This window comes from Caloenas nicobarica, chromosome Z (assembly GCF_036013445.1).
Source record: "Caloenas nicobarica isolate bCalNic1 chromosome Z, bCalNic1.hap1, whole genome shotgun sequence".
Lineage (NCBI taxonomy): Eukaryota > Metazoa > Chordata > Aves > Columbiformes > Columbidae > Caloenas > Caloenas nicobarica.
In genome coordinates, this window is record NC_088284.1 from 84,549,820 (window position 1) to 84,570,505 (window position 20,686).

The 20,686-nt window shown below is 57.4% G+C and overlaps 2 protein-coding genes across 2 annotated transcripts; one reads left to right on the plus strand and one right to left on the minus strand.

The window, feature by feature from the left end:
• Positions 1–2,802: 2,802 nt before the first annotated feature.
• Positions 2,803–8,358, minus strand: TRMT10B (tRNA methyltransferase 10B). The gene is made up of 8 exons (XM_065655680.1): positions 8,225–8,358; positions 8,035–8,143; positions 7,833–7,957; positions 6,872–7,024; positions 6,071–6,149; positions 5,196–5,263; positions 4,792–4,915; positions 2,803–3,184 (listed from the first exon to the last, which is right to left on the minus strand). The coding sequence occupies exons 1-8, from the start codon at positions 8,342–8,344 to the stop codon at positions 2,955–2,957; spliced, it is 1,008 nt and encodes a 335-aa protein (XP_065511752.1). The 5' UTR covers positions 8,345–8,358; the 3' UTR covers positions 2,803–2,954.
• A 24-nt stretch (positions 8,359–8,382) lies between these two features.
• On the plus strand, positions 8,383–20,194 carry LOC136001398 (uncharacterized). Its single transcript, XM_065655681.1, has 5 exons — positions 8,383–8,680; positions 11,457–11,615; positions 13,272–13,371; positions 18,587–18,717; positions 19,856–20,194. The coding sequence occupies exons 1-5, from the start codon at positions 8,630–8,632 to the stop codon at positions 20,141–20,143; spliced, it is 729 nt and encodes a 242-aa protein (XP_065511753.1). The 5' UTR covers positions 8,383–8,629; the 3' UTR covers positions 20,144–20,194.
• The last annotated feature ends 492 nt before the right edge of the window (positions 20,195–20,686 follow it).

A 20,686-nucleotide genomic window follows, 5' to 3' on the forward strand; every position in this document is an offset into this window, starting at 1 on the left:
TCTGTCCGCTGCCAGCACGTTCAGCCCCACAGCTCCAGGACGGTTGCAGGACGTGTCCGTGGGCTGAGCCCCACCACATCGGGGGTGGCCGTGGGCAGGACATGCCACCCTCCAGCCTGGCCGTGTGTCGTTCTGTCAACACAACCTGTAATATGCAAACTCATAGAGCACCTCAGTGGCTTGTGTATCCTGCCGGGGGCTTGTCCCTCACCTCCCAAAGGCCTTGCAGGTGGCCCATCTCCAGGTGTTGTCTCAGCCTTCTTCTGTCAACTGCGGAGAGAGGTGAAGCCTCTTGTCCTGCTTTTCCCCCCGCTCCTCGTCCTCCAGGCAGACTCTGAAGCAGAGACACACCAAATCGCACCCTGGCCTGACATCAAGGAACCCAGGCTGCTTTGTCCACCTTGTGTGGCTGAGGTTGTGTCTGGGCTTGTGATGGAAAGCTCTTTAGGAACAAAGCTATGCCATATTTAACTGCTTTTACTTGCAAGGGCAGAAGAGAGGGTTGTCCAAGGTGAGGGATGCAACACCAAATCCTGCCCTTCTGACATGGTTTCTGTGTGTCAGACAGCAATTCTGTTCCTGTTTGCTGATGCCTGAGGAAGTTCCTGATTAACCTCCCCTGCCCCATGCTACTTACAGATCTGTGTCTTCCAGAAGAAAGGAGTAATCCTTGAGACTGAAATGCCACCTTCATGGCTGTGGAGGTGCCTCCCTCGGAGAGGACAAGCCCCATTTCCCAGTTTTGTCAGCGGCTCTTCTTCCACCATGTGTGGTGTTTCCCAGCTGGATACGAGCTGCTGGCCTCACAGGTCATCAGCTCTGCATCCCTAACGGATCCAGTGCTGGAGCAGGACCTCGGCAGCAACAAGTCCCTCATGGCTGGTGTCTCACCCAGGGACTCGTTTGGGAGCTGCGACTTTCTCCGAGGGACACCTGCAGCCCCCCTGCTGCATGGCAAGCTGCAGCAGCAGCAGGCTGGTTGCTGCTGCGGGACAGTGGCTGCAGCGGGTTGGTTGCTGCAGCGGCATGGTGGCTGCAGCGGCATGGTGGCTGCAGCGGATTGGTGGCTGCAGCGGGACAGTGGCTGCAGTGGCACGGTGGCTGCGGTGGATTGGTGGCTGCAGCGGGACAGTGGCTGCAGTGGCACGGTGGCTGCGGTGGATTGGTGGCTGCAGCGGGTCAGTGGCTGCAGCAGGTTGGTGGCTGTAGCGGATCGGTGGACAGTGGCTGCAGCAGGACGGTGGCTGCAGCAGGTCAGTGGCTGCAGCAGGTTGGTGGACAGTGGCTGCAGCAGGACGGTGGCTGCAGCAGGTCAGTGGCTGCAGCAGGTTGGTGGACGGTGGCTGCAGCAGGAGGGTGGCTGCAGCAGGAGGGTGGCTGCAGCAGGAGGGTGGCTGCAGCAGGACGGTGGCTGCAGCAGGAGGGTGGCTGCAGCGGGACGGTTGCTGCAGCAGAATGGTGGCTGCAGCCGCATGTGCTCAGGGTGCAGAGGTCTGCACAGGCAGCAGAGGCGGGCGGTGTGTCCCAGCTCTGCCCCTGCACCCCACAGCTCCCCAGCACCAGGGCACTGCGGGGACAGGGTTGTCCTGCGGCTCTGTGACATCTGAGCAAGGCTGGCTCTGCTTTTTGCTCCTTCTTTAGCACTTCCAGAGGGAGTAAAGGGCAAGCCCTTGCAGCTGAACCCTGGTGTGGAGGGGATGTTGGCTGGGGCAGAAGGGAGAGCTGCAGCCCCACCAAGAGACCTCCCTACCAGCCAGGCAAGCAAACTCCCAGGGAAATTCGGCAGCCTTGAGCAGCCCAAATGCGCTGAGCGAGGGCAGGCGGCTCTGCTGGCCCAGACCCTTCAGCTGCTGGGGAGGGCGGCAGCTGCTGCTGGCAAACCCAGGGGTGCGAGAACAGCAAGTGTCCTACACTGCGGCTGAGGCACAGAGCTCCCACCACACACCGACGGCTGATGCGCACAGAGACGTGAGGAGCAAGAACACCAAGAGCCCCTTGGCAAAGCAATGCAACAGGCACCAGCCCATGCACGCCCACCCGAGTGGGAGCAGCACCCGTGTCCAACAACTGCTGCTGCTGTGGGTGCACTGACACCGGCTGATGGGCGCTGAATTACCAGGGGTGTGCAAAAAAACAAAAGGAGAAACGAAAACACATAAGCAAATGACATTGTGATTTACCACCAAAGACCTTCAAGTCCTTCCACTGGTGGGTAGACACAGTCATTGACCATAAGGGGATATTTTTTTAGCAACAATGGCTAAGGTAATGTATTGAATTAAATGCATCGAAAACGCTTTCTGCTGTGGCTGTGGAACACGTCACTGCTCTTTGCACAGGGCACAGTCAACTCCCAGACACCTTTCCAGGAGGAATGTCAAGGCTTGTGAATGCCACACATCTGTGTGTGATCATGTACCATCCATGACTGGAACGATGCAATGGGAGTTGAAGTGTAAACATTTTATTTTAGATTATTAATAGATGCACAGGATTAGCTATAGGCTTCAGCAACTCACCGAGTCTTCAACTCGACTGGTTTGAAGTTGTTAAGACATGGTGCACCTTGGAACTGTTTCTCCACTGGCGAGTCATGTCCCACCTTGTCTTCCCCGACTGAACAGCACTGTCCTTTCCCATGGCAAGGAACTTCCCTCGCCAGTGAGCTTTGCAATTCTAACTTCACCCTACTTACTGTTTAATAAAGATGAAATAAACACCTTAAAGCTCTCCTCCCTGTCCCAGAACAAGTGTTGACACGAGCCAGGAACACTCTAACAACCACCTGCAAAGAAGCAAAACTGAATTCCTGTGGGTTTTTACTTGATCCCAGGGTGCCATCAGCTTTTGTTTTCTGTTCAGGGGGAGAAGTCATTTCCAGCATCATACTGCTGAGGTAGAACGTGTCACTCTCGACAAGGTCCTTAAACAAGATTTAAGAAGAGCTGTTTTCTCTATGCACATTCATCCTCATGCCTCTGCCTGAAACCCGGAGTTTGATTCTCTTGTACACGCAGCTCCTTAACGTCACAAAATAAAGAGTTTTCTTGCGCATTGTCATGCAGAGGTATTTCCACTTCTTTCACTGCATCTGGTAGCACGTAGCCTTTTCCAGAAGAAACTCCAGCTTTCAGGGCCGCTGGCCAGCTTCGCGTCTCATAGTAAGTTAGTAAGACATCAAAGACTGTTGGGAACAGAAAGATGTGCCTTGTTGTGATACCTCTATCAGTAGCTCTATAATATAATACACACCCCACTGTCTGCAAAACATTGGGAAAAGGTAACAGCTGATGCCAGAGAAGGTTATTGTAGGGTTCGCATTCCCTCCCATTCAAAATCTGATGAGCAAGAGTTTGAGGCAGCTCCCCAAGGAAGCCGACTTTGGGGAGCCCTGGTGAGAAGCAGCGGCTGTGCCCCTGGTCAGGGCTCTGAGTAACCTGCTGCCCACGTACACCGCAGCGGGTCACACCCATGGCGCATCCAGCATCGCCCCTCAGACGCTGTGTCCCCACATCAGGGACCCCTGGGACACAGGGTCTCTGTGGAGCCCTGCGCTGCTCCCCTGCCTTGTGCTGATGGACTCAGCCACCACATCCCCGTGCCACAGGTGGGAACCCGCTGCAGCAGGAACAACCCCAGGTTCCAGTACAGGTTGGGGAAAGAGCTGTTGGAGAGCAGTGTAGGGGAAAGGGACCTGGAGGTCCTGGGGGACAGCAGGATTACCACGAACCAGCACTGGGCCCTTGTGGCCAGGAAGGCCAATGGTACCTGGGGTGGATTAGAAGGGAGGGGTCAGTAGGTCAGAGAGGTTCTCCTGCCCGTCTACTCTGCCCTGGTGAGACCTCATCTGGAATATTGTGTCCAGTTCTGGGCCCCTCAGTTCCAGGACAGGGAACTGCTGAAGACAGTCCGGCGCAGAGCCACGAAGATGATGAAGGGAGTGGAGCATCTCCCGTGTGAGGAAAGGCTGAGGGAGCTGGGGCTCTTGAGCTTGGAGGAGACTGAGGAGTGACCTCATTCATGGTTATCAATATGGAAAGGGTGAGTGTCACGAGGATGGAGCCAGGCTCTTCTCGGTGACAACCAATGACAGGACAAGGGGCAAGGGGTACAAACTGGAACACAGGAGGTTCCACTTAAATATGAGAAGAAACTTCTTCATGGTGAGGGTGACAGAGCCTGGACCAGGCTGCCCAGGGAGGTTGTGGAGTCTCCTTCTCTGCACACATTCAAACCCGCCTGGACACCTTCCTGTGTAACCTCATCTGGGTGTTCCTGCTGCGGCGGGGGGATTGGACTGGATGAGCTTTCGAGGTCCCTTCCAATCCATAACATTCTGCAATTCTGTGGTTCCTGCCGTGGTCCCCAGCAGAGGGCCCATGTCACGCAGCACAGACCACAGCAGTGGGGAGTGTGGGTATGTCCCCCGAGGGGATGGGGCGGCCCAGGTCACCACGCGGAGCCGCAGCCGCCCTGTGGGACATGACACCCACCCCGGTGCTGTGAGCCCTGGCCGAGCCCCACACAGCCCGGCAGCTTCTGTCCCCCTCCCTGGCACCTGGTGTGACAAGTAGTGACAGCTGAGGCACAACATCTCCCCACAGTAACCGCTCACTGCTCCCTGCACAGCAAGAGCAACACAAGTCCTGCTGTATGCGAGCAGGCGGGCACAGAGCAGCCACCAGACCTTTAGAATGGGGGCAGCAGGGATCAAACCCAGCAGGAGAAACCTCCGCTCTCAGTTTCCCCATCACTCAGCACTGGGCTGCTCCAGCCTGCTCAAGTCCTCACCCTGATTAATCGCCAGCGTCTCCGAGTGGTAGTTCTTGTTGTTCGCAGTTTTCACCATGTACTCACGGATGGGCAGGCGGGCTGTTTGCAAGGAGTGCTCCTCTGCCCTTCGCAGCGTCAGCTTCTGCAAGGGAAACAAGAACACAGGGCGCAATGCGCACTTGCAGAGCACATGTTATTTTGGGTACAAGCAGCTATGAAGCTGAAAACTGTCCTGGGGCTCATTTCACCCAGACTGCTGTGGCCTCACTCAACCCGGTGCTGGATCCAGGCACCACCAGAGGAAAAAGAGACGGTGGTACAAGGGTGACGTGCCAAACTGAGGCAGCTGCAGCACTGGTGCTACCAAAGGGACGTGGGAATGGGGCCGTGGCACCTTTGGGTTCTGACAGGCTGCTACCCACCTTGTGAATGCTTTCATCCACCAGGCCCCCAAGGACGTACACTTTATTTCGGTCAATATCTTCGAGGACTAGAAACAAGAGAAGCACTTGACTCACCGGTATATGATAGTAAAATCCTGCCCCATGCCACTGTGCAAGCGAGACCCCGCTCCCCTGGGAAAGCTGTGGGCAGAGTCACCCTGGGACGGCGGAGGAGGCTGTGGCTGCAGGGTCAGGGGGATCAGACACCAGCCGATAGCACCGAGTGCTGGAGATACCACTCACTGCTGCCTTTAACACTGTCTGTTCCGAGATGTGGCCGATCTGGTCACTCCGATTCCAGTCTGCTCCGCACACACATCCCCACTGCCAAGGTCACCAACTAAAACCCTCCCCGGCCCTCACCAGGTTCTTCATCAGAGTAAAGCACTGGCATAACACCAGAATGGGATCTACATCCCCCGGAACATGTGGCCGGTTAGAAATGGAGGAAGAGGAGAAAATAAAGAGAGTTGCACATTGAGCAATAAAAGGAATGTTGCAGCTACTGCAGTATTTCAGATAAAGATGTCATTTAGACTGTGTCGAGAGCTGACACAGCATCCCACTTTTCCACTTCGTAGTACTACGAACTGCAGGGGGTCTACACGCAGGTTTTAGGTTAAGTCTGGTACAGACCACACAAAGCCCTGACTCAGAACATCATTCGCTGTCAAAACAGATTGACGTATGAATAGGTTTAGCATGAGATCTAAGCACAAAGTATATCTCATGCCATTTGAGACAGTGAATGCTTGAAACTGAATCACCTGAACCACAGAAGTCTCAAAAAGAAAACCTTAATAATCGATCTTTTGCCCTAGTCCCCCTGTGACTAAAGCAAGTAAAATATTTACCATTCTCAGAGTCAGGAGTGAGATAAACAATTGCATCTAAAGGAAACAGATCCAGGTAACTTTCTTGAGTTGTATCCATCTGAAAAATGCAAGACAGGGAGAGAAGAAGCCCTTTAGCCCAAAGTCCTTCTGTCAGAACAAAACCCACTCTCGCACGCAGAAATATACTGGAACTGACACTACTGCCTTAACTGTTTAAACTCCAACAGACAGAGTGTTTCTTTTAAATTGGAAAATGTTTCTGTATGGGCACTGAACACCACGTATCTCAAAATCTGCTAAAAATCTCATCAAAATTCCTAGCTGTGGTTTGAGGAAGGGAGATCAGCAATAATTACACAATTTAAAATGAGGTTCTAATTCTTTAGGTGGTTTTCCCTGCTCACAGGTGCAGCCCCACACCTGCTGCACAGCACACGTCTCAGTGTCGCTGCCACAACCTGCACGCGTGGGTCTCGTGCTCCAGTTGGACCGAGCTGGGTACAAACACTGCGGACAGGAACGTGTGACCTGCCCAGGGCCTGACCGAGGCTCTGCGCCTGCCCGTCCCCGTAACACGGGTCTCTCTGCAGAGGTGGCAGCTGGAGAAGGAATTCTCCCGCAGGGCCTTGCACATCGCCCCGTTGTCTGCCAGTTCCCACCTCCTGCCAAAGGCCAACAAGACCTCACCACAACCGCTGTCACTGAGCTGCCTCCCCACACCACAGCTCGCACCCAAACCCAGCACAGGCTTGGGGCAACCCAAGGGCCAGCGCTGCAGGTGCTGCAAGCCGCCAAAGCACACCGCGGCCAGACCCTTACCAGGTAACCGGAGAAACCGTCGTTCATGCGAAAACACTCCTCGTAGATGAGCGAGCCCGCCACGAACTCTGTCAGGTAGAGCCAAAACGGCTTCTCGGCCCGTCGGTTGGCCCCGTAGAGTCTCCTGATCTGGGAGGCGAGGCGGCTGGTTTCCTTCCAACAGACAACACGCACAGTGACCCGCCAGCGCGGGGGCAGCGCGGCTCTGCCCAGGGCCGGCACAACCTGTGACCCCCGTGTCACCGGCAGCTGCTGGGGCTCTGCACAGGCTGCTCCTGGGAGAACAGCCCAGCTGCCACCGGCCCAGGGAACCCCGGAGCCGGGACTGCAACCACAGGGGGACAGGAGGGACAGGACCCCCTCGGAGCGAGCTCCGCAGAGCTGCTGCATGTGCACCCTCCGGCATCCCGGCTCCGGCTGAGCTGGAGGCGCCCAGCACGGCCAGAACAGCCCCGAGGACACCGAGGCGAGAGCTCATGGTGACTGAAGCTTCCTCACAAGGGGAAGAACAGGGGCAGGTGACAGAATGGCAGAAGATGTGCTGGGGAGGGTCAGCTGGACATGAGGAAAAGGTTCTTCCCCCAGAGGGTGCTGGACACTGGAACAGGCTCCCCAGGGAGGTGTCCCGGCCCCAACCTGACAGTGTTCAAGCAGAGACTGGACAACGTCCTCAGACACACGGTGTGACCTGTGGGTTGTCCCGTGCAGGGACAGGAGTTGGACTCGGTGATCCCGGGGGTCCTTCCAGCTCGGGACATTCTATGGGTCTGTGAGAACAAACCAGTGACCTGCCCCCCCCAGACCCCAGCGGGGCAGGACACGTCCCCGAGCAGCGGTACAGGGGAACAGCAGTGGAGGCCACGATGGGTCACAACCCCCGGACCCCCAGCGGTTTCGGGAGCGCGGGCAGGGCCCCGCCGGCAGCCCCGCTGCGGGGGGTGCAGCGCCAGGGCCCCGGTACCTTGTGCGACATGCGGGCGGCCACGCCGAGGTCCACGCAGAGCCGGGGCCCCGCCGCCCGCGCCTCCAGCAGCCGCTCCCTGGCGAGGACAGCCCGGGCCCCGCCGCCAACCCGGCCGGCAGCCCCTGCGGACAGAGCGGAGAGGGCAGCCCGGCGCCTGGGCCCCGGCCCGGACCCCGCGGGGCCGCTCCGCGCCGCTCACCTGCGCCCTGCGCCCGCCGGGCCCGGCTCCGCTGCCGCTCCTGCCGCCGCCTGGCCCTGCGCGCCGCCAGCACCCGCTCCCAGCGCCGCCGCTTCCGCAGCGCGTTCCTCTGCGGGGGAGCGCGGCCTCAGCCCGCGGCCGCCGCGGGGCTGGAGCGGAGCCGCGCCCGGGCCCCCCGCCCCGCACCTACCGAACCGCCCGCCCGCCCCGCGCCCGGGGCCGCGGGCTCGATCCGCAGCAGCCGCAGCGCCTCGCAGGCCAGCGCCGCCTCCCCGTCGGGCTCCGCCGGGCAGCCCCCGCCAGCCGCCATCCGCGCGGTGCCTCGGGGCGGAGCTGCCGCGGGCGGGCGGGCCGGGGCGGGCCGGGGCGGGGAGTCCCCGGCGGCGCGGCCGGTGCCCGAAGGAGGAGCGGGGGCGCTGCTCGGCGCTGCGGGTCCCCGGCCGGGCGGGGGCTGGGCCGCGCAACGCGCCGCCCCGCGGAGGTTTCCCGGCGTTGAGCGCTCCGTGCCGGGCTCGGCTCCCCCGCAGCGGGAGGGCGGCCCGGCCGTGCCCCGCCCGCGGCGGCCCCGTGGTGCTGGCCGCCCGGAGGCCGGGCCATGGGCTCCCTGCTGCGCGGCGCCGCGCTGCGCGGCCTGCGGCTGCGGCCCGTGAGTAGGGGCTGGGGCTCGGCCGGGCGGCGGGGCCGGAACGGTCGGCGGTCGCTGCCGGGCGCTGCGGGTCCTGCCCGTCCCCTCGGGCGGGTCCGGCCGCGCTGCCGCGGGGGTTCGGTGGGGCGGGAGCGTGGCCGGTCTCCGCGGCTTCCACGGGTCCCCGGGTGCCCCCGAGGCCGCCGGCTCCCACCCCTCGCCGGGTCTCGGTCGCTCCGGCCGTCGCACGCCATCGCGGGCCGAGGGTGGATCTGTGGAGCCGCCTCCCCGTGTCGCACACCCGCGGTCTCTGGTTCCAAACACTTTTTCTTGCTGTGGCAGCGAGGAAACCCCCCCCCCCCGACTTTTGTGCTGTTTGTGCAGGTTTGCTCAGGTTTTCAACCGGCTGACCCGTAAGTGGTGGGAATCCTGGCTCTCTGTGGCCCTAACGCTACCTGTTGCACCCCAGTTTATGTTTGCGCGGAGTCACAGATGGTTTGTGTTGCAGGGCCCTCCCCAGCTCCCCCAGTGCCACCCCTGCCATGAGCAGGGACATCTTCACCAGCTCAGGTTGCTCAGAGCCCCGTCCAGCCTGGCCTGGGATGTCTCCAGGGATGGGGCATCCACCACCTCTCTGGCCAACCTGGGACAGGCTCTCACCACCCTCAGGGCCAACAATTTCTTCTTACGTCTACCTGATTTCTGAGATGGTTTTCCTGTTCAGATTTGCTTTCATTTTCATAAGCGGTACCTGGGTACATTCTGGTACACCACGTACAGCTGTTTCAGCGTCTTCCTTCCTCACAGCAGCAGGCGAAGGGCTCGCTGCCTGGGTTCATTTTACTCGTTTGTGCTGCAGTCGTGTGTTGACATTTCAGGCCAGAACTCGTGCCAAACAAGAACACTTGGAGAATATGCAATCCAACAGGTTTATTTTTCACCCCCAAAACTGTGGAAAACACCATGTGGTGGTGGGGGTGACCGAGGACCATGCGATGCTTCTGGGAACACTCAGAACTGCTGTGGCAGTGCCGCAGAGCGGGGCAGGCTGGGCCAAGTGCAGGGACACCGAGTGCAGGGACACCCAGTGCTGGGACACGCAGTGCTGGGACACTGAGCGCTGGGACAGCCAGTGCTGGGACAGCCAGTGCTGGGACACTGAGCGCTGGGACAGCCAGTGCTGGGACAGCCAGTGCTGGGACACTGAGCGCTGGGACACCCAGTGCTGGGACAGCCAGTGCTGGGACACTGAGCGCTGGGACACCCAGTGCTGGGACACCCAGTGCTGGGACACTGGGCACTGGGACGCTGAGTGCTGGGACACCCAGTGCTGGGACACCGAGTGCTGTGTCACTGAGTGCAGGGACACTGAGTGCTGGGACACCGGGTGCTGGGACACTGAGTGCTGGGACACCCAGTGCTGGGACACCCAGTGCTGGGACACTGAGCGCTGGCACACCCAGTGCTGGGACACCCAGTGCTGGTACACCCAGTGCTGGTAGACTGAGCGCTGGCACACCCAGTGCTGGGACACCCAGTGCTGGGACACCGGGCACTGGGACGCTGAGTGCTGGGACACCCAGTGCTGGGACACCGAGTGCTGTGTCACCGAGTGCAGGGACACTGAGTGCTGGGACACCGGGCGCTGGGACACTGAGTGCTGGGACACCCAGTGCTGGGACACCGAGTGCTGTGTCACCGAGTGCAGGGACACCCAGTGCTGGGACACCGGGTGCTGGGACACCCAGTGCTGGGACACCCAGTGCTGGGACACCCAGTGCTAGGACACCGGGCACTGGGACACTGAGTGCTGGGACACCGAGTGCTATGTCACCGAGTGCAGGGACACTGAGTGCTGGGACACCCAGTGCTGGGACACCAGGCACTGGGACACTGAGTGCTGGGACACCGGGCGCTGGGACACGGAGTGCTTGGGCACCGGGCGCTGGGACTCCAGGCGCTGGGACACTGGGCATGGGGACACTGGCTGCAGGGACACCGGGTGCAGGGACACCAGTCCTGCTCCCGCCTGCTCCTCCTGCCTGGGCTGAGTTGCTGCTCTCCAGCCCAGCCCACCCGTCTGTGAGATGCAGCTGCTTTTGTAAAGCCCTTTGCAGCTCAGCTGAGGAGCTATTGGGCCCGCAGCCTGGACGCTGCGAGACCACGGCTTCTCACAGGGATGGAGTGCTACAGAGGGTGATGCATCCTCGTCAGCACCAAAGCCTTCCTGGCGGCTCCAGTGTGACAGTGCTGTTTACTCCAGAGCCCTGTTTCTGGTGCCTCTGACTGTTCTGCTGGAGGTAGGATGGCTCTGCCTGGAGGAGGGCTGTCTGATAGAAAAGAAAAAGGCCTTGAATTTATTCTTTGTGCTCCTTTGTTGAAGGAGACCTGTTCGGGGCACTGCTGGGTGCTCATGTGGTGTTGCTGGGTGCGGATGGGCAGGAAACACCTTTGACGCTTGGGCGATGCGGTGGGTTCAGGGCTGGTGCAGCTGGGCTGGTCCGGGGCTGGTGGGTCCGCAGGGCGCAGGGCCGAGGGGACATGGGAAGGGGACACGGGGTTGACATGGAGGCGATCTTGCCGGTGCCCTCACAGCGGCTGAGGGTGCACCCAGGCGAGAGACTTGGGGCTCCTTTCCCAAAACCCGTTGACGGAGCAGTGATAGCTTCCAGCGACAGAGGTGCCCGAGTCCTGCCAGCAGAGCAGGAGCAGCTGAGGAAACGTCTTTCCTCCCCACGCTGCTGAGAGGATACCTGTCCTTCCAAATAACAAACTTTCCTCCCTCCTTTCTCCGCAGCTTCTGCCTGTGCTGGCCTCGGGGGCACCGCGGCGGCCGCGGGTGACACACAGCACCAAGGAGGGGAGCCCAGCCAGGGCCGTGGGGCGGTACCCGGTCCCCAACAAGAAGGACATGCCATATGACATTGTGGAGCTCATGGAGGAGGTGGAGATCAAGGTAAAGGAGTTCTGCTGCAGAACTTTGTCCGTGGAAAGGGTCCAAGTACAGAGCAGCTCGTACACCCCAAGAGAGCAGTTCTGGTCCCGTTGGGTCTAACACTAACCTGACAGACCAAGGTGAGCAGCGCTTCTTGCAAAGCTCCTTCCAGTCTGCAGGATGGGGATTTTATGGGAAATCCTGCAGTGTGTTGGCAAGACTGTAAATGTCCCTGGCTCCGTGAGGCTGGTGGGTTGTTGCAGGTGGCATCTCATGTGTGGGGCCGGCTGGAATACCAACATGTTTCTGGGGGAGCATCTGGGTTCACCTGAGACACTATTAGGAGCATTTGTAACACTTTCAATGGAGAAAAAGCCGGTGAGGAGCTGTTTTGATGACAGCGTTAAAAGTCTTGGGGTATTTCTGCTTTTGAGCTTTGACATTTTTACTCAAAAGCTGAATGTGCTGTGCAGTGGCAGAACAGTAAACCTAATACAGAGCTGTATACCAGGGGAAAAGGAGGGGGCTGGACAAGAGTTTCCTTCTCTACTGTTCGGAGAAGGAATGTGGCACAGTCCTTTTTGACAGCTAAAACACTCTGCTGACCACAGCTCTGTGGAGACCTCTCTGTTCCAAGACCTTCCTCTCTGGGGAGCGATGGTCCATCCCTCGCTGTCCTTCCTGACAGCCTGGTTAATCCGTGCTCTGCTGCAGTGGCCGCGGGGGCATCTGCGTAATAACGAAAGGAGACGGCAGACTTGAGATTAAATGTGATGTGCAGAGGAAGAGTGAGGTCCAGTTCCACACGCAGATCCCCGTGTGTCAGTGCACTGAAGGGGTTGGCAAAGACCTGTGTGTAGGATCCAACCAACCTGGCAGCCCTGGATCTCCAAACAGTGCTGCCAGCCTGTCATGGGAGGTTCCTAAGCCAGCTTATGGGTTTGGACAAAGAGGGAAGAACCTCCCCTTGGTTAACTAATGGTAAATAGAGGGGTGAGACAGGAGGAAGGCACAGGCAATGGTGTGACAGCGGACAGAGGTTGCCAGAGGGGTCTGTGACCCGAGGGCTAGTCTCCTTTTCCATAAACACCCTGAAGATCAGCAGCCAGTGAGCGGATGGAGCCTGCGGGCAGTCAGCACAACTACAGCCAACCCAGGCTGTTCAGCACTGGTGTGAGCTGCTGGGGAGAGACTGAGGCTGCTGATCGATGCTGTCCGCTGGGACTGCGCATTGGTGGTGCTGCATCGGCTGCTCCTGCACCTACTGTCCTCAGGCTGTGCCAGGGGAGGCCGAGGTTGGATCTTGGGAACAATTTCTTCCCCAAAGGGCTGTCGGGCATTGGAACAGGCTGCCCAGGGCAGTGGTGGAGTCACCATCCCTGGAGGGATTGAACAGACGGAGATGAGGTTCTCAGGGACACGGGTCAGTGCCAGGGGTGGGGGAACAGTTGGACTTGATGAACTTGGGAGTCTCTTCCAACCAGAATCATTCTGGGATTCTATTCTATGACTCTGTGTTCAGTCATGTGTATAAATTGGGCTCAAAGGGCAAGAGAATGGGTGCGGAAATTCCCCAGCACTACTGTGCTAAGAAAGTGTTGTCTAAGCCCAGTGCACTGATGTCACCCTCTGTGTTAAGTTACAGTTCTTGATTTGTTTTTCTTTTTCCTTGGACAGACTGGATTTCTACCCAATGTGTTCAAAGCCATGTCTCACCGACCTGCTGAATTCAGAGCTTTTTTTTCTTATTACGACACCATTATGAACAAAGACTCAGGTAAAGCATACAACTACGTCAAAACTGGACTTTGCTTTGTAGGTGTGAAAAGTTGCTAGAAGTGACATTTATGAAATCCTCAGATATTTTGCCTCACTCTGCCTTCCCCCAGCCCATAATAACAGCTGGCAGAGGCTGGAAGTGCATGGCTGCTTCTGGCTTCGGTCCTGTTGCATACACCTTCATACTCTTTAGCTCGTGGGTAAAAAGAGCCCTCAAGTCGAGTTCAGCTGTCTCGCTGCACTGTGCTCTGTGTCACAGAATCACAGAACAGTTTGTGTTGCAGGGCCCTTCCCAGCTCCCCCAGTGCCACCCCTGCCATGAGCAGGGACATCTTCACCAGCTCAGGTTGCTCAGAGCCCCGTCCAGCCTGGCCTGGGATGTCTCCAGGGATGGTTCATCCACCACCTCTCTGGCCAACCTGGGACAGGCTCTCACCACCCTCAGGGCCAACAATTTCTTCCTCATGTCCAGCCTGAATCTCCCTCCTTTAGTCTAAAACCATCACCCCTTGTCCTGTCACAACAGGCCCTGCACTGAAAGGCTGCACCAAGGTCTCCCCAGAGCTTCTGTTCTCCAGCCGAACACCCCAGCTCTCTCAGCCTGTCCTCCCAGCAGAGCTGTTCCAGCCTCGGATCATTCCTGTGGCTCCTCTGGCCCCTCTCCAGCAGGTCCATGTGTGTCCTGTGCTGAGGACCCAGAGCTGGACCAGCACTGCAGGGGGGTCTCACCAGAGCGGAGCAGAGGGGCAGGATCCCCCCAAACCTGCTGCCCTCGGGACTGGGGGTGCAGCCCAGGGCACCATTGGCTTCTGGGCTGCGAGCGCACATGGCGGCTCATGGCCAATCTCTCAGCCCAGTGCCCCCAAGTCCTTCTCCTGGGGGCTGCTCTCCATCCCTGCATCCCAGCCTGGACTGATATCGGGGATTGTCCCCACCCGGTGCAGGACCTTGCACTTGGCTTTGTTCCCTGACAGAGCATAACAGGCCACTGGCTCGGGGAGGATGAGCTGGGAGCCGTGTGTGCTGGAGGGCGCAGGCGGAGGTGATGGTTAGAATCATAAATGTCCTGAGCTGGAAGGACCCATAGGATCATGGAGTCCAACTCCTGTCCCTGCACAGGACAACCCCACAGTTCACACCGTGTGTCTGAGGACGTTGTCCAGTCTCTTCTTGAACACTGTCAGGCTTGGGGCCGGGACACCTCCCTGGGGAGCCTGTTCCAGTGTCCAGCACCCTCTGGGGGAAGATCCTTTTCCTCATGTCCAACTGACCCTCCCCTGGCACATCTCCCTGCCATTCCCTGGGTTCTGTCACTGTCACCAGAGAGAAGAGCTCAGCCCTGCCCCTCCTGCTCCCCTGCTGAGGAAGCTGCAGCCCCATGAGCTCTGCCCTCAGTCTCCTCTTCTCCAGGCTGAACAAACCAGGGACTTCAGTCGCCCCTCACATGGCTTCCCCTCCAAACCCTTCGCCTTTCAGGAGCAGGGCTGCAGCCTCACGCTGCTGCAACAAGGCAGCTCTGGCCATGGTGACCAGAGCCAGCCAGGAGTCCACATTTCTCCGTCCAGCCCATGGGGACGAGGCAGATCTGAGATCAAGCCAGAATGTTGCCCTGGGATCAGGTTCCAACCTCGCAGTGGGTTACGCAGCAGGCACCGCAGCGTGGCTCAGGGGGTCACAGCCAAGGGGACAGTGTGGAACGGCTCCCAGACAAGGGAGAGGTCTGTGCTCAGCCTGCAGCGCCTCATCCACAGCAGCTCTTGGCCATGAGCTGCCCTGACAGCACAGAATTGTGTATGAGGGAGGCTGTGCCCGCCAGGACCTGACCCGCTGCCCCGGGGACTTTGCACCAGAGCCGCCCGAACCCTGCGGCAGCACTGCGGCGCTTGCTGTGTGTGGGGACACAGGCAGGGGACGTGGGGGGATGCGGGGCTGGCTGCAGCGGTGACACGGGCAGGGGACACAGGGAGGACACAGAGCTGGCTGCCACGGTGACACGGGCAGGGGACACAGGGAGGACACAGAGCTGGCTGCCACGGTGACACGGGCAGGGGACACTGCTGGGCTCTCCAGGCCCTGAGCAAAGGCAGTTTGAGGATTGCCTGTTCCTCCCTTGTACTTCCCATGGTGCTGGGCACCGAGAGGTCTCTCCTCATTGCTTTTGCTCCAAAAGTGTCTTAGTAAAAGCCAGCATGTGTAAAAGAAGCTGGCACGTGTGGACTGGTCCTCCTGCTTATGATAGATGATTGCACGGTGAGATGGATGGAGAACTGCCTGGATGGCAGAGCTCACGATGCAGAGTCTGGATGGAGGCCTGTAGTTAGTGGGGCTCCCCTGGGGTCAGCACTGGGTCCAGTCCTGTTCAACCTGTTCGTCAGTGCCCTGGATGAACACACTGAATGCACCCTCAGCCAGTTGGCTGATGACACCAAACTGGGAGGAAGGGCTGACACACCACAGACTGCACTGCCATCCAGAGAGACCCAGACAAGCTGGACTGGGCAGGGAAGAACCTGATGAAGTTCAACAAGGGCAAGTGCAGGGTCCTGCACCTGGGGAGGAACAGGTTGGGGTGGACCTGCTGAAGCAGCTCTGCAGAGAAGGACCTGGGAGTTCTGGGGACAACAGGGTGACCATGAACCAACAATGTGCTCTGTGGCCAAGAGGCCAATGGGACCTGGGGTGTGTGAGGAAGAGTGTGGGCAGCAGGTCAGGGAGGTTGTTCCTCCCCCTCTGCTCTGCCCCGGTGAGGCCCCATCTGCGGAACTGGGTGCAGTTCTGGGCTCCCCAGTTCAAGAAGGGCAAGGAATCACTGGAGAGAGTCCAAGGAGGGACACAAAGATGCTGAGGGGTCTGGAGCATCTTTGTGATGAGGAGAGACTGAGAGAGCTGGGGCTGTTGGGCTGGAGAAGAGAAGCTGAGAGGGATCTGATCAATGGGATCAATATCTCAGGGTGGGTGTCAGAGGATGGACCAGACTCTGTTCAGTGGTGCCCAGCGCCAGGGTGAGGGGCGGCGGGCATAGACTGAAACACAGGAGGGTCCGTCTGAACATGAGGAGAAACTTCTTTGCTGGGAGGTGCCAGAGCCTGGACCAGGCTGCCCAGAGCGGGTGTGGAGTCTCCTTCTCTGGAGACATTGAAACCCGCCTGGACCGACCTGTGTGATCTGCTCTGGTGACCCTGTGTTAGCAGGGCTGGGCTGGGGGATCTACAGAGGTCCTGCAGCCCAACCAGTCTGTGATTCTGAGATGAGGGCTCAGGAGCAGAGTCTGAGCAGGTTCTGGAGGCAGCGGTGGGTGCAGCCTCGTCCCTCTCCCACCCCATACGTGCAGTCTCTGCATGAAGATCTCAGCTCTGCTCCTGCAGCCCCTGGCGTTGCAAGGGTCTGTTTTCCCTGCTCATTCCCATGCTCCCTTTTTGTTTGACCTGAAGAGCAGGACTGTCTTGGATCCCACCCTCGTCAGCATCTCTCCTGCAGTATCATGGCATTGCCACCTTCTGGCACTGGACCAGAGCAAGGACGCCTCTTCTTCTGACCCCTCTTCACCCAGGAGGTTTTAGTAGTATCTTTCACGCTCTTAGGAGGGACTGGGTATATGGAAATATTTTCCAAGTCCAGTAAAGCAGTAGCTTTTGTAGGGAGGAGGAGGGACCCTGACCTTCCCTGTGAAGTGTAGTTTTGAAAAAACCCTGCTGCTAATTACCTTAAAAAAGGCAAAGAGCTGATGTGCAGCTCCACAGATCCTGTGCACAGTCTTGTTGTGAAGCTGTTTGTGAAAATGATTAGGATTGATGCTGCATGTAGCAAAGCAGAGCCACCTTTTCTACAGCTGCTTCAGAGTCATTACAGATATTTTGTACAAGTTGTGGTTTGTCTGCCTGGTGGTCACTACAAGTTCTCCAAGCCCTGTTCCTATGGTGCCGCATTGTTCCTTTTGGTCTCTGTTTTTTCTGCCTTCAAAAGCTGCCAAAAATGTTTCTGACACCTCCTTAGTGGGTTTAGGAACACTGTGCTTTTCTGTAAAGCAGCAATAAAGCATCAGAGAAAGAACAGACAACACCCTCCCTAGTCATTTGGCTCTGAGACGTACATGGAGAAGCACCAAGCGAGCTTCCTACTCACTGAGCAAGTAATTTTGCTCCTCTGCGTTTTCTTATTATGTAGGAGTGTTATTTCCCTGTTGACCAACTTTTATGTCCCTCATCCTAATTAGGTGCCTCATGAGCAACTATCCAGGTAAATTGGTCGCCTGGATGATCATAGAATCACAAAATGGTTTGGGTTGGAAGGGACCTTCAAAGCTCATCTGTTCCAACTGCCCTCCCGCCGAATATACACAGTGTCAAGATACCGTTTTATTCTGAGATTGTGCAATGTCGGGTGGTAAAGCCACCACCAGCTCAGCTTCCCACAGCACCCACATCAGTTGTGCTGTCGGGTTTGGTCGACGCCTCCCCAGGTTCCCCCTTCCCAGGCCTGGTCCATAATTCACTCCTGGTCACACAATCACTTTCCTGTACTGCACAAGCTCATGGGTTGGGGTCTGCACCTGGGCAGGGGTCTTTGCTCCTGGGAGTGTGGCTTTCAGTGTTATAATGAGCTTATGATGAGCAAAGTTCATCTAAAGGACACTCTGACAGTCTGGAGATACATGTTAAACCAACTCAACTAACTGCGCAGGTTCCAGATGTTCAAACTGCAGGGATGGGAGCTCCCGGTCAGGAGTTCTTCAGATCACTCTGATCTTTGTTAGAGGAGCAGACTGACCCGAAACTGCTCCACTGATTTACATATCCTTGGGTTAGTGATTGCTGATAGGATTTATCCTTTAATTGGTAACGACTACACTGCCATGGGCAGGGACACCTTCAACTAGGTCATGGTGCTCAAAGCCCCATCCAACCTGACCTCGAACGCTTCGGGGATGGGACACCCGCATCTCCTCCAGACAACCTGTCCCAGTGTCTCACTCCCCTCATTGTAAAACATTTTCTCATTATGTCCAATCTAAATCTACCATTTTTCAGTTCAAAGTCGTTGCCCCTTGTCCTGTCTGGGAGCTCTGGTTGCAGAGTTTCCCCACGTTCTCTCTGGAGCTCTGTCTCCTGGGCAGCTCCTACCCAGAGCCCTCTCCTCCCGGTTTCCCCAGTGATACTTGCCATGTTGGACGTTTTTAATAGCAAAATGTGCCAAATCTTTTGCTGTCCCTGCAGGGCGACTCAGCAAGGCAGACAAAGAGCTCATCATTGTGGCTACCAGCGTTGTGAACAGATGTCCCTACTGCGTGGTTGCACATGGAGCACTTCATCGGATCTACTCCAAGCAGCCAGCGCTGGCTGACCAGGTCAGGGGGCTTACCACAGCGTGCACCCCCCTCCTTCACCTGGTCCCTTGTGTTGTCCCGAAACAGAGTTTTTACCTGCTATGCATACAAATGAGCCTAATTTAGCACACAGAGACAAGATATTGTTTATTACAGAGTTGTGGAAGTCTGGATGCTGGAATAAAGCCAGCACGCCAGCAAGAAGAGTAAAAGGCAATATATACAAAATCTTATCCCTGTATTCACACCCTAAAGAGCCAATTGGTTACACATTTGCATATTGCATTACATAATCCTTTTAGCATATAATGAGCAACGTTCAGCTAAAGGACACTTTATCGAACAGTCTCAAGATGTGTTAAAGCAAGACTCAGCTAATTGTGCAGCTTCAAAATGTCTAAAGCTGCAAGGTTGGTACTGTCTGTAGTTCGTGATCAGGTGTTTTGCAAGTCACTCTGATCTTTGTTCTATGAGCAGACCGACCTAAAACTGAAAGGATTTACATATCTTTAAGTTAGCAATTGCAGACAGGATTCATTCTTGTAAGTGATGACAACACGTTGGAGGTGGGAATGGCCCTCCCGTCTGTCTGCTTTCTCACCTAAAGTTTTGATCCTTACTCTGTATCTGTCTGCTTTCTCACCTAAAGTTTTGATCCTTACTCTGTATTTTGAACCTTTGATCTATGTGGTTCCTGGCAACCGTGAGCAATTTTGGTGTGCCTGGGGCCCTAACTTAATGCCTGGCCTGCCAAGTGTAGTGGTGAACACTCAGACCAGTAGGACCTTGAGGTGGGGTCTGTGTGTCCTCGTCCACCTTCCAAGTGAGACAAGGGGAGGGAGGGTCGACCTGTGAAGCATTCACCCTGCTGCCCACATTCTGTAATGTTTTAATCTGCTCTGTGAGGAACTTGCTGCCAACGGGGAGCTCCAGCATCCCGGTGGCGTCGGGTCCTGTGTTTCAGGAACTCCTCCTAGCCTGCTCAGCAAAACCACCACAGTCGCTGGGATGAGAAGGGTGGTAAAATAGATTAATCTCATGTGCGATGGCAGCGAGGACGTCTGGTTCGGGTGCTGGGCACACTGCCGTCTCCTTGGCCGACCGGTTGGGCCGTTTGCTTGGTCCATCCGCACTGCCTCTGGTTTCTGCCTTCTCACAGGTCATCGTGAACTGGAAACTGGCTGACCTGAGCGACCGCGACCTGGCCATGCTGGAGTTTGCTCTTGCAGTGTGTCGAGCTGATAACATCACTGAAGAGCACTTCCAGAAGCTGGAGAAGCACGGCTTTGACCGGGAAGATGCCTGGGACATAGGCATGATTTCTGCTTTTTTTGCTATGTCTAATCGCATAGCTCATTTTGTTGGCCTGCGCCCAAACCAGGAATTCTACACCATGGGCAGGACACCCTGTGGGGAGCAGGGGAAGGAGGAAGGTGAGCGGGGCTGACACGGGTCTCACACCATGCACCTGAAACATTGACCAAGTGCTTCATTCCCAGGCTGGCGTGGTTTATTTGTGAGCATGTAGAGAGGTTAAAAGTTAATGCCGGATTGTAGCCATGAGGGATGGGGGGTTCCCCCCTCCTGGGTGTCTGGGCTGACCCCAGGCTGGCCCGGGTGCTGCTGTGCTCAGGACACAGCTGTACAACCTGAGAGTCATAAGTGTCCTGAGCAGGAAGGACCCCCAGGATCACGGGGTCCAACTCCTGTCCCTGCACAGGACAACCCCACAGTTCACACCGTGTGTCTGAGGACGTTGTCCAGTCTCCTCTTGAACACTGTCAGGTTGGGGCCGGGACACCTCCCTGGGGAGCCTGTTCCAGTGTCCAGCACCTCTGGGTGAAGAACCTTTTCCTCACGTCCAACTGACCCTCCCCTGGGGCTCAGGTCTGGGCTGTGCCCGCACAGGTGACACGCGCTGGGTTGCGATTTGACCGAACACGAGCTGTTCCGGGGCATTTCGCCAGCTCCGGGTGTGAGACCCAGCACC